This window comes from Salvelinus sp. IW2-2015, unplaced genomic scaffold (assembly GCF_002910315.2).
Source record: "Salvelinus sp. IW2-2015 unplaced genomic scaffold, ASM291031v2 Un_scaffold1760, whole genome shotgun sequence".
Lineage (NCBI taxonomy): Eukaryota > Metazoa > Chordata > Actinopteri > Salmoniformes > Salmonidae > Salvelinus > Salvelinus sp. IW2-2015.
In genome coordinates this window covers 61452-74252 of record NW_019943140.1, presented here as the reverse complement: position 1 = coordinate 74252, position 12801 = coordinate 61452, and the positions used below count along the sequence as shown (strand labels likewise).

The window sequence follows — 12801 nt, the reverse complement described above, 5'->3', positions numbered from 1 at the left end:
CTCAACGTACGACCTATTTCCATACTACTGTAAATGCTCAATGTACGACCTATTTTCATACCACTGTAAAGCTCAATCTGTACGACCTATTTTTCATACTACTGTAAATGCTCAATGTACGACCTATTTTCATACTACTGTAAATGCTCAATGTACGACCTATTTTCATACTACTGTAAATGCTCAATGTACGACCTATTTTCATACTACTGTAAATGCTCAATGTACGACCTATTTTTCATACTACTGTAAATGCTCAATGTACGCCTATTTTCATACTACTGTAAATGCTCAATGTAGCGACCTATTTTCATACTACTGTAAATGCTATGTACGACCTATTTTCATACTACTGTAAATGCTCAATGTACGACCTATTTTCATACTACGTAAATGCTCAATGTACGACTATTTTCATACTACTGTAAATGCTCAATGTTCGACCTATTTCATACTACTGTAAATGCTCAATGTACGACCTATTTTCATACTACTGTAAATGCTCAATGTACGACCTATTTCCATACTACTGTAATGCTCAATGTACGACCTATTTTCATACTACTGTAAATGCTCAATGTTCAACCTATTTTCATACAACTGTAAATGCTCAATGTATGACCTATTTCCATACTACTGTAAATGCTCAATGTACGACCTATTTTCAATACTACTGTAAATGTTCAATGTACGACCTATTTTCATACTACTGTAAATGCTCAATGTACGACCTATTTTCATACTACTGTAAATGCTCAATGTACGACCTATTTTCATAGTCTAGAAAAATAAATGCCTTTGGGTGTAACAAACGTTGAATCACTGAATAAAATACTATAAAACCAGTATCAATGTAATTGTTTTGGAAATCACCGGGATACTCAGGTAGATACCGTGAATAGATAAACAAATACAATATATCATTATAACAGACAAGGTCATCTTCAGGTAGATACCTTGAATATTAAGGTAAATAGATACGGACATAAACTGTATAATCTTGATATGTGTTTTATCATCTTCTTACGGTTTGGCATTGATCTCCCTCCTCCTCCTCAGTCAACCAGTTCAGAATGAAATAGACCAACCGTGGCCACCCCTCTCAGAGTACACAGTAGTGTTTTCTTTATGGCTTAGACATGGGCAAACAACGGACTGTCACTTTGTTTACAGAGAGTCTCATGTTTGTCTCTATATTTGCCTAACGTGTGAGCAGGATCAGGGTGCGTACAAAAGGAACCACTGGTGAAAGTTAGGTACAGTTTCTCTCTCTCACGCCTGTTTGTTGACAATCAGGATGTGAGTGTTTTAAACTCCTGTCTCGGTAATCTTTATCTTCGTCAGTCTGTCAGACGTCTTCTCTGACTTCCGTAGATGAATCTCTCTGTAGTACTTTATACTACACTACTATTACAATACTACACTACTACTATTACATACTACTACACAACTATTACAAAAGTCTACACTACTACACTACACTAAACTACTACTACTACTATTACAATACTATTACCTTACTACAATACTATTCCAATACTACTACACAACTATTACAATACGTCTACACTACTACACTACTACTAAAATAATACTACACTACTACTAAACTACTACTACACTACTATTACAATACGTCTATACTACTACACTACTAAATAATACTACACTACTACTAAACTACTACTACACTACTGTCAATCAAATCAATCAATCAGTTATTTATATAGCCCTTCTGTACTCGCCGTTCAATATCTTAACGAGTGGTAGCAAAACAAATGTTTTCCTATATAAAATTAACCCCTACTCTTCTGCTTTTTCAAAGCAAACAAGTTCGGCATTTCAAATCGGCGTCCTATACCAAATCTGTACTAGAGCTTTTTTGTAACTCCTCTGCACTGTTTTTTTCTGGCTCGGTTAAAAATGTCAGAAAATAGCAGATTCATTTAAATTCAAAAAAACTTTTCAACAAACACTTGTCCGTTTTTGACTCCTTTTCCCCACATTTTTAAACGAAAACACATGTTTTCTATATAATCTACCCCTACTCTTCTGCTTTTCCAAGGCAACAGTCGGATTCAAATTCGGGTTCTAAGCCTAATCCTGTAACTACGAGCTATTTTTGGTTAACCCTCGGGCCTTCGCCTGTTTTCTGGCTTCGGGTCGGGTAAATGTCAGAAAGTTAGCAAGATTCATTAAATTCAAACAACTTCACTTGAGCATTTACAGTAGTATGAAAATAGGTCGTACATTGAGCATTTACAGTAGTATGGAAATAGGTCGTACATTGAGCATTTAGAGTAGTAGTAGTACAAATGGTATTGTACTATTGTCACTACACAGACATGTCTTAATTAGATTCATCCACAATTCAATTATACTGACCAACTGCATTGTCCATTAGCTGCCATTCTATAACATTGACAGGAATTTATGCTATCCCATCTGTCTCTTTGCATGATAATAACCACTTCTTCCCGATGTGGTCACAATGTGGTCACAATCAGTGACCACATCAATTTTCATCCAGCGACCGAAATGACTCAAGCATGCCATCCAGACTTGGGTTTATGTACTGTTTCATATCTTTCAAATACATTAGCCTGCCTTGAGTGTCAGACGGCCGAGGTTTGCATTTTGGAAAGCTTGGGCCAAGCTCACAAGCAAGTTTAATCAAGCTCGGCTAAATGATTTGAAAGAGTATCTGAACCCAGGTCTGATGACATCCAATGCAGTTACCCAGGCAGGAAGGCGTCCTGTACCAGTCCTTATTAATGCAGGGCCACATGTACTGTGCTATTTATGGCCTCTACATATGAGTTAGTTTACATTGACATGAAGGACATCATGGTCAAGACTAGGGAGAGGGCCAATAGAAGGAAAGCGGATAGCGAGGGTCATAGATATATTGTTACTAGAACGAGGAAGTGCCTAGACCAGGGCTATTTTACTGCACCCTCATGTTAATTCAGTCATTATATTTCTACAGGGAGGGCTATAGGTCTGTTACCATAACAACAGTGACAAAAGGTTTGTCATGTTCTAACAAATGTTACACATTTAGGCCAGTGAACTATCAAGTTAGTTGGGAACAGCCCAGTAGATAGAGAGGTAAGATTATTTATTTTTTCCAACTGACCAAGAAGGGTATGTCTGGTCTATGATCTTATGTTTATTATTTTTCATTGAATGCACTGTCAAATGCTGTATTTTTAAGTACCGGGGGCTGATGGGAGAAAAGAGGTGTCAAATATCTGACCTGGAGACCACTGACGTCGTATTTTTCGAGTTCCCAGTTGTTTTGAACGCGGCATCTGTTTGTGACCTAGAATCGCAAGGTTCGAGAGAATTTAATCTGTAAAGTGTTTTTTTTTTTAGATCTCTGTTAGGCATCTGGAATAAGCGCAAAGCATTCCCGTTCCGGTGCGCCTCTCCAAACACTGGATTGATTGATTGATTGATTATAGGCTTCCAAACGGAGTTGCTGAACAATTGAAAGAAACCGGTTTTAAGGGGGATGTCACGTCCTGACCATAGAGAGCCTTTATTTTCTATGGTGGAGTAGGTCAGGGCGTGACTGGGGGGGTTAGTCTAGTTTATATTTTCTATGTGGGGTTCTAGGTTGTTTTTTCTATGTTGGGGTTTATGGTATGATTCCCAATTAGAGGCAGCTGGCTATCGTTGTCTCTAATTGGGGATCATATTTAAGTAGCATTTTTTCCACCAGTGGGTTATGGGATATTGTTTATGTTTTGAGGTAGTGTTGTAGTCACGGTTCGTTGTTTATTGTTTTGTCTTTGCTATAGTTTCACTTCTTTATTAAATTATGTGGAACTCAACATACGCTGCGCTTTGGTCCGTTTCTACGAGCGATCGTGACAGGGGATCAGTTTTTATTTTTTGCGACGCCGATATGTCTTTCCTTTTTAAGGCTGGTGAAGTTCTTATTCTACTTGTATGGGTCGTTCGCAACAATTGGATGTGCATTCCGCCACCTACTGTGGCGGGTGGATAATAACGATCCCAAAAAGGAAAATATTTGGGTTAAAATAAATAAAATATCATACGAACTATCAAAAAATATATTGCCTAAATAAAATCAACTTGCTTTTCTTTAAAAAAAACGAATTCTAATCAGGTCTCAACACAGGCGCAGAAGCCTCCTGTGAGGACAGGACATTTCCTAGCGACAATAGTCCTTGCTGTGCTTCTGCCGGGATGCCTTGGAGCCCCATAAACTGCTCAGCTGCAGATATAACAGTTAATCACTGTGGCTATACAGTGCCTTCAGAAAGTATTCAGACCCCTTTGACTTTTTTCCACGTTTTGAAGTCCAGAGTATGATCCCCATCACAGTTGCAACATTGTCCATTCACAGATTATTCTGTTTCATATCTCTCTCTCTCTCTCTCTCTCTCTCTCTCTCTCTCTCTCACTCTCACTCTCACTCTCACTCTCACTCTCTCACCTCAGGGAGACTCTTCTTTTGTGGTGATGACCAACTACATTATGACCAAAGGTCAGAAAATGGAAAAATGTTCTGAGGTAAGTCAACTTCTTTCTTCATTCTTTGCTTTTCCTAAATTTGCACAGAGGTCATGTTTCAGATATAGTTATATACACACAGACTAAGTGTACAAAAAATTAGGAACACTTGCTCTTTCCGTGACATAGACTGACCAGGCGAATTCAGGTGAAAGCTATGGTCCCTTATTGATGTCACCTGTTCGAGTGTGTCATGAACTGCAATGCTGCTGGGTTCTTCACGCTCAACAGTTTCCCGTGTGTATCAATAATGGTCAATCACCCAAAGGACATCCAGCCAGCTTGACACAACTCTGGGATGACATGGAGTCAACATGGACCAGCATCCCTGTGGAACGCTTTCAATGCCTTGTAGTCTATGCCCGACGAATTGAGTCTGTTCTGAAGGCAAAAGCGTCTGTAATTCAATATTAGGAAGGTGTTCCTAATGTTTTGTACACGTAGTCTGTGTGTGTATATAACTATATCAGTGGAGGCTGCTGAGGTGAGAGCGTCTTATAATAATGTCCGGAACGGAGAAAATGGAATGGCATCAAATACCTGCAAACCATGTGTTTGATGTATTTAATACCATTCCACTGATTTCGCTCCTGTCATTACAACAAGCCCGTTCCTCCCAATTAAGGTGCCACCAACCTCCTGTGAGAGGAATGGGAGAAACTATACATGTACAGTGCATTAGGAAAGTATTGACTTTTTCCACATTTTGCAACGTTACAGCTTTATTCTAAAATTGATTAAATATTTTTTTCCCCTCATCAATCTAAACAAGATACCTCATAATGACAAAGCAAAAAAAAAAAAATGCAATTTTTGCAAATGTATAAACAAAAAACGTAAGTATTCACATTTACATAAGTATTCAGACCCTTTACTCAGTACTTTGTTGAAGCACCTTTGGCAGCGATTACAACCTCGAGTCTTCTTGGGTATGACGCTACAAGCTTGGCACACCTGTTTTTGTGGAGTTTCTCCCATTCTTCTCTGCAGATCCTCTCAAGCTCTGTCAGGTTGGATGGGGAGCGTCGCTGCACAGCTATTTTCAAGTCTCTCCAGAGATGTTCGATCGGGTTCAAGTCCGGGCTCTGGCTGGGCCACTCAAGGACATTACGAGACTTGTCCCGAAGCCGTTGTCTTGTTGGAAGCTGACCCTTCACCCCAGTCTGAGGTCCTTAGTGCTCTGGAGCAGGTTTATATCAAGGATCTCTCTGTACTTTGCTCCGTTCATCTTTCCCTCAATCCTGACTAGTCTCCCAGTCCCTGCTGCTGAAAAACATCCCCATATAATGATGCTGCCACCGTGATGCACAAGATGGCGTCAACAGACATGGCAGCTCTCCTTCTAAATCCTAAGCAATTTATGCAGTAATTTTTTTTGTGTGTGTTATTTCTTACATTATCAGCCCATAATGTTTTTTGTGATATTACATACAGCCGGAAATAACTTTTGGATATCAGAGCGGCGGTAACTCACCAGCATTACGGCCAGGAATACAACTTTCCTGAATTGGATCCTTTGTTCGTACCCCCCCAGGGCAATTTAACTTATCCCAGAGGCTGCTCCAAGTCGCCGACGGCGGAGACGAGGTATTCGGAGTGGACTTCCGGGCACACCGTCGACCGCTTCTGAGTATATTACTCACTAATGTTCAGTCTCTGGACATTAAAGTAGACGAGCTCAGGGCGAGGATCTCTTTCCAGAGAGACATCAGTGACTGTAACATACTCTGTTTCACTGAATCATGGTTCTCTCGGGATATACTGTCCCCGTCCATACAGCCAGCTGGGTTCTCAGTTCATCACGCAGACAGGAATAAAGATGTTAACAAAGCAAATTTGAGGAAAACGCTACCGAAATTCTATCAACACATTGACTGTGCTACTCGCTTAGGAAAAACATTGGATCACTGCTACTCTCCTTTTCAGATGCCTACAAGGCCCTCCCCCGCCCTCCCTTTGGCAAATTAGATCACGACTCAATTTTCCTTCCTATAGGCAAAAACTCAAAAAGGAAGTACCTGTGCTAAGATCTATTCAACACTGGTCTGACCAATCGGAATCCATGCTTCAAGATTGTTTTGATCACGCAGGATATGTTCCGGGGAGTCTTTGAGAATAACATTGCCGCTTACACAGACACAGTGACTGAGTTCATCAGGAAGTGTATAGGGGATGTTGTTCCCACGTTGACTATTAAAACCTACCCAAACCAGAAACCGTGGATAGATGGCGGCATTCGCGCAAAAATGAAAGCGCGATCCATTGCATTTAACCGTGGGAAGATGACTGGGAATATGGTTGAATACAAAGAGTGTAGTTATTACCTCCATAAGGCAATCAAACAGACAAAACGTCAGTACAGAGACAAAGTGGAGTCACAATTCAACGGCTCAGACACAAGACTTATGTGGCAGGGTCTACAGACAATCACGGATTACAAAGGGAAAACCAGTCACATCGCGGACACCAACGTCTTGCTCCCAGACAAGCTAAACACCATCTTCGCCCGCTTTGAGGATAACACAGTGCCACCAATGCGGCCCACTCCCAAGAACTGTGGCTGTGGGCTCTCGTTCTCCGTGGCCGACGTGAGTAAGACATTTAAGCGTGTTAACCCTCGCTGACAGCATCCATAGCCGCGTCCTCAAAGCATACACAGACCAGCTGGCTGCAGTGTTTACGGACATATTCAATCTCTCCCTATATCTGTCTGCTGTCCACACTTGCTTCAAGATGTCCACAATTGTTCCTGTACTCAAGAAAGCAAAGGTAACTGAACTAAATAACTATCGCCCCGTAGCGCTCACTTCTGTCATCATGAAGTGCTTTGAGAGGCTAGTTAAGGATTATATCACCTCTACCTTACCTGACACCCTAGACCCACTTCAATTTGTTTACCGCCCCAATAGATCCACAGACGATGCAATCGCCATCACACTGCACACTGCCCTAACCCATCTGGACAAGAGGATTACCTATGTAAGAATGCTGTTCATTGATTATAGCTCAGCCTTCAACACCATAGTACCCTCCAAGCTCATCATTAAGCTTGGGGCCCTGGGTCTAAACACCGTCCTGTGCAACTGGGTCCTGGACTTCCTGAAGGGCGTCCCCACATAGTGAAGGTAGGAAACAACACCGGAATGGCGGAATGGTGCCAGGAAAATAACCTCTCCGTCAACGTCAACAAAACTAAGGAGCTGATTTTGGACATCAGGAAACAGCAGAGGGAGCACGGCCCTATATCGATGGGACTGCAGGGGAGAAGGTAGAAAGTTTAAAGTTCCTCGGCGTACACATCACTGACAATCTAAAATGGTCCACCCACGCAGACAGTGTGGTGAAGAAGGCGCAACAGTGCCTCTTCAATCTCAGGAGGCTGAAGAAATTTGGCTTGACTCCTAAGACCCTCAGAAATGTTTACAGATACACAATTGAGAGCATCCCGTTATCACCGCCTGGTATGGAACTGCACCGCCCGCAACCGCAGGGCTCTCCAGAGGGTGGTACGGTCAGCTCATATATATATACTGTATTCTATTCTTAGTTAATGCCACTCCGACATTGCTCGTCTTAAAATTTATATATTTCTTAATTCTATTATTTCACTTTTAGATTTGTGTAATGTTGTGAATTGTTAGATATTACTGCACTGTTGGAGCTAGAAACACAAGCATTTTTCTATACCCATTACACATCTGCTAAATATGTATATGTGACCAATAAAAATTGATTTGATTTGGCATTCAAATCATCCCTTTCCAAATCATGTCCAATTGATTGAATTTACCACAGGTGGACCCATCAAGTTGTAGAAACATCTCAAGGATGATCAATGGAAACAGGATGCACATGAGCTCAATTTCCAGTCTCATAGCAAATGGTCTGAATTTGTTACGTAAATAAGTATACTTTTTTTTTTAGTGCATTTGCACACAAAAAAAGGTATTGTGTGTAGATATTTAATACATTTTATAATAAGGCTTTAAGGTAACAAAATGTGGAAAAAGGGAAGGGGTCTGAATACTTTCCGAATACACTGTACACTCACTCCAACTCCTGTGTTTCAGCCCCCAAACTCGAGGAGTCGATGCAGCTCCGACGCAGAATGTGAAGGAAGATCAGAACGTACGGGAGATGGTAAAGTCCGGACGGCATGGCAGTGTGACAGTGTGGCACAGTCCCCTTTACTAACTCAGTGTTTCTCAACCTCTGGTCCGCGGACCAGCGCCAGTCCATGGCAAAATCGCCGGCCAGTCCTCTGAGATAGTTAACGGACACTAATGTCGTCAGTTCTACAGTGCTAGTTTGAATGTAAGTTGCCCCCAAAGGAGGAAAAAACATTGCTTGTTGGCCCCTGGTATGAAAAAGGTTGAGAAACACTGCGACTAACTAACCCTCCTCACTACCCTCCGCATTGACAAATCCAGCCATCCATTACTACCACTACCCCCTCCCTACCTAACTACTCACACTAGCCATCGTCTCTGTGACTACGCTATGAGGGATAAACAATGAGGGGCTGGGAGTTCTGTGGAAATAATGAGCCCTTCGTTGTCTATCCCTTACTTTCTTAAATTATTACTATATAGAGGATTGTCATTATACATATTTCTAGCCACCAGTGTCTCTGTACTGATAACTGTGATGAAAGGTTATTCATCAGAAATGAAAACGGCACATGATTTCACTTGTCAGAGGGCAACCTTCAGGTGTTTTAAGTGTTCAGTTGTCTCATCACTGTTTTAGGATTAAGTTTGTTTATCGTTGGTAAACTTTCTCAGCGGTTCTTTGGTCAGTTTCAGTTCACAATCCTGTGACAAAAGAGGATGGGAGGAAGAGACAGATGATTCCATTCCTTTTTTTGTTGCAGGAGAGTAATGGTGGACTGTAGGAAAGTCAGAGCAGTGTATTGGGTGTATTCTGTACTTTGGGGCGTCTATGAGCTAAATGTACAATACATTAGTCACACAAAACAAACCACCAAGATAAACATTTTGACTAGTCAGGAATTTCCCTGCCCGAAGTCATGAATTCAAGAAGAAAAAGTATGCTTGATTTAGATCAACAACTTTCCATGTTTTTAACAGCCAGGATCCAGGATGGTTGAGTGACTTGGATTATCATTCTATTAAAGCATGCACACAGACAGTCAGAGACACAAGCACACAGTCAGAGACGGGCAGACAGTCAGAGACGGGCAGACAGTCAGAGACGGGCAGACAGTCAGAGACGGGCAGACAGTCAGAGACGGGCAGAGTAAAGAAACAGGCAGACCGTCAAAGGAAGGCAGACAGGCAGAGCAGGCAGACAGTCAAAGACAGGCAGACAGGCAGAGACAGGGCAGACAGTCAAAGACCAGGCAGACAGTCAGACAGACAGTCAGAGACGGCAGACAGTCGAGACGGGCAGACAGTCGGAGACGGGCAGAACAGTCGGAGACGGCAGACAGTCAGAAGACAGGCAGACAGTCAGAGACGGGCAGACAGTCGGAGACGGGCAGACAGTCGGAACAGGCAACAGTCGGAGACAGGCACAAGTCGGAGACAGGCAGACAGTCGGAGACAGGCAGACAGTCGGAGACAGGCAAACAGTGGAGACAGGCAGACAGTCGGAGACAGGCAGACAGGCAGAAGACAGGCAGACAGTCAGACAGACAGTCAGAGACGGGCAGACAGTCGGAGACGGCAGACAGTCGAGACAGGCAGACAGTCGGAGACAGGCAGACAGTCAGAGACAGGCAGACAGCTCGGAGACGGGCAGACAGTCGGAGACGGGCAGACAGTCGGAGACGGGCACACAGTCGGAGACAGGCAGACAGTGGACGGCAGACAGTCGGAGACAGGCAAACAGTCGGAGACAGGCAGACAGTCGGAGACAGGCAGACAGTCGGAGACGGGCAGACAGTCAGAGACGGGCAGACACGTCGGAGACGGGCAGACAGTCGGAGACAGGCACACAGTCGGAGACAGGCAGACAGTCGGAGACAGGAAGACAGTCGGAGAGACGAGGCAAACAGTCGGAGACGGGCACACAGTCGGAGACGGGCAGACAGTCGGAGACGGGAGACAGTGGAGACGGGCAGACAGTCGGAGACAGGCAGACAGTCGGAGACAGGCAGACATCGGAGACATCAGACAGTCGGAGACAGGCAACAGTCGGAGACAGGAGAGACAGTCGGAGACAGGCAGACAGTCGGAGACAGGCAGCAGTCGGAGACAGGCACACAGTCGGAGACGGGCACACAGTCGGAGACGGGACACGGGCCAGCACAGTCGGAGACGGGCAAACAGTCGGCAGACAGGCAGACAGTCGGAGACAGGCAGACAGTCGGAGACAGGCAGATAAATAGTAGAGTAGTAGCAGCGGATCCAATAATAATTCCAAGCCTATATAACATTGAAAGGGTTGGTTGTGTATTTTGTAACAGTCCTCATGTGACCCTGGGTTACACCCAAGCCTCTTTAACCTCTCAGAGGCCCTTTCAGGTTCAATCAGAAAGCTGTTGGCAGATGATTTAGATCTGTTGACGCCACCACTGCCATGTTGACTTGGGGGCATCGATATATCCTTGTGTCCTTGAGAAGGATGTGCTGGTTAATGGTTAGACTGTGGTTGAGACTAGAGGCAAGCAAACAGAACAGAAGCTGTTGTTAAAGCCCTCAGGGTGAACCGGTCTTATGATCATGTCCTGTGGGGTGGCTCACTTTACCGTGTCTGTAAATCTTTTTCATACTTCTCTGCAAATCCAGCTAGGGCCAGAGAGACAGGACCAGAGAGACGGGACCAGAGAGACAGGACAGACAAGATAGGGAGAGACAGGATAGGGGGAGACAGGATAGGGAGAGACAGGACAGGGAGAGACAGGACAGGGAGAGACGGGACAGGGAGAGACAGGACAGGGAGAGACAGGGCCAGAGAGACTGGGCCAGAGAGACTGGGCCAGGGAGACTGGGACCAGGGAGATGGGACCAGGGAGGCAGGACAGACAAGATAGGGAGAGACAGGATAGGGAGAGACAGGATAGGGAGAGACGGGACAGGGAGAGACGGGATAGGGAGAGACAGGATAGGGAGAGACGGGATAGGGAGAGACAGGACAGGGAGAGACAGGGCCCAGGAGACTGGGCCAGGGAGACGGGACCAGGGAGGCAGGACCAGGGAGACAGGACCAGGGAGACAGGACCACACACAGATAATAGCCATGCTTATCATGCAGAAAGAAATTATCCTTACAGTATAAAATCAGTGAGAGATGAAAGAGACGCATCGTTCTGTAACGAGACACATTTCCTTTGGTGTTCTGTAACGAGACACATTTCCTTTGGTGTTCTGTAACGAGACACATTTCCTTTGGTGTTCTGTAACGAGACACATTTCCTTTGGTGTTTTCTGTAACGAGACACATTCCTTTGTGTTCTGTAACGAGACACATTTTAGTTCCGAGTTTGTGGATGAGTGGGATGATTGAACCAGCAATTCTATTTAAAGCGGAAGTCATTTCCTCGAGTTAAAAGACAACCTCATCTGTGGTAGGGTTGTCACGACAATCGTATCACGATACTACGATACCTGATTTCCCCCTGGCAACAAGGTAAACACAAAGCAGACTAAACTCTTGATTCTTAAAAACCCTGCTGTATGGAACATAGTGGTGATATAACTTGTAAAAGAAACATGTGAATCTGGGTGACAAACATCAGGCTGGTTGTTTCCTCAGGAAACTCAGCTTCATGTTTTGTTTCCCTGCCACGATACCTCTTGATATCGCGATACCGATATGGTTGACAACCTAATCTGTGGCTCATAGTTGCTACTCCATGTTGAAAGCTATATCCCTGGTGTCTTTTCCCGTGTCTCGTCCCACTGCCACCCCCCCCCCAACACCCCACCCCAACGGTCATATGACGGGGAAAGTGTTTTGGTGAACACAACCAAGAGTGTGAGGTGCTAGCCTGGTGTCCTGTGGAAGATGAACAGCTATATTCCAGAGTATGTAGATCACTGAAAATTATGTTAACACTTTACAGGTATAATGTTTTATTACTCATCAGAAGTGTTGTGTACTGAAACAACTTTTGACTCTACTACCGGAGTGATTTGTAGGCTGATGAAATGAAAACGGTTATACAGTTTTCTTGGTTATAACTTTGCTGTGTGTTGTGTGTATGATGTTGTATGATGTGTGTCTGTGTGTGTCTGTGTGTGTTGTATGATGTGTGTCTGTGTGTCCTGTGTGTGGTAATGATTGGTCCTG

The 12801-nt window shown here is 43.8% G+C and overlaps 1 protein-coding gene across 1 annotated transcript in view; it reads left to right on the top strand.

Annotated features, from left to right (window-relative positions):
* The window catches only part of LOC112071901 (P2X purinoceptor 1-like), a 50437-nt gene that overhangs the window by 19092 nt on the left and 18544 nt on the right, over positions 1-12801 (top strand). The window contains exons 3-5 of the mRNA XM_070439557.1: positions 4474-4545; positions 8616-8687; positions 12446-12469. Coding sequence (XP_070295658.1) covers positions 4474-4545; positions 8616-8687; positions 12446-12469 — 168 coding nt within the window. The remainder of the gene's footprint in view (positions 1-4473; positions 4546-8615; positions 8688-12445; positions 12470-12801) is intronic.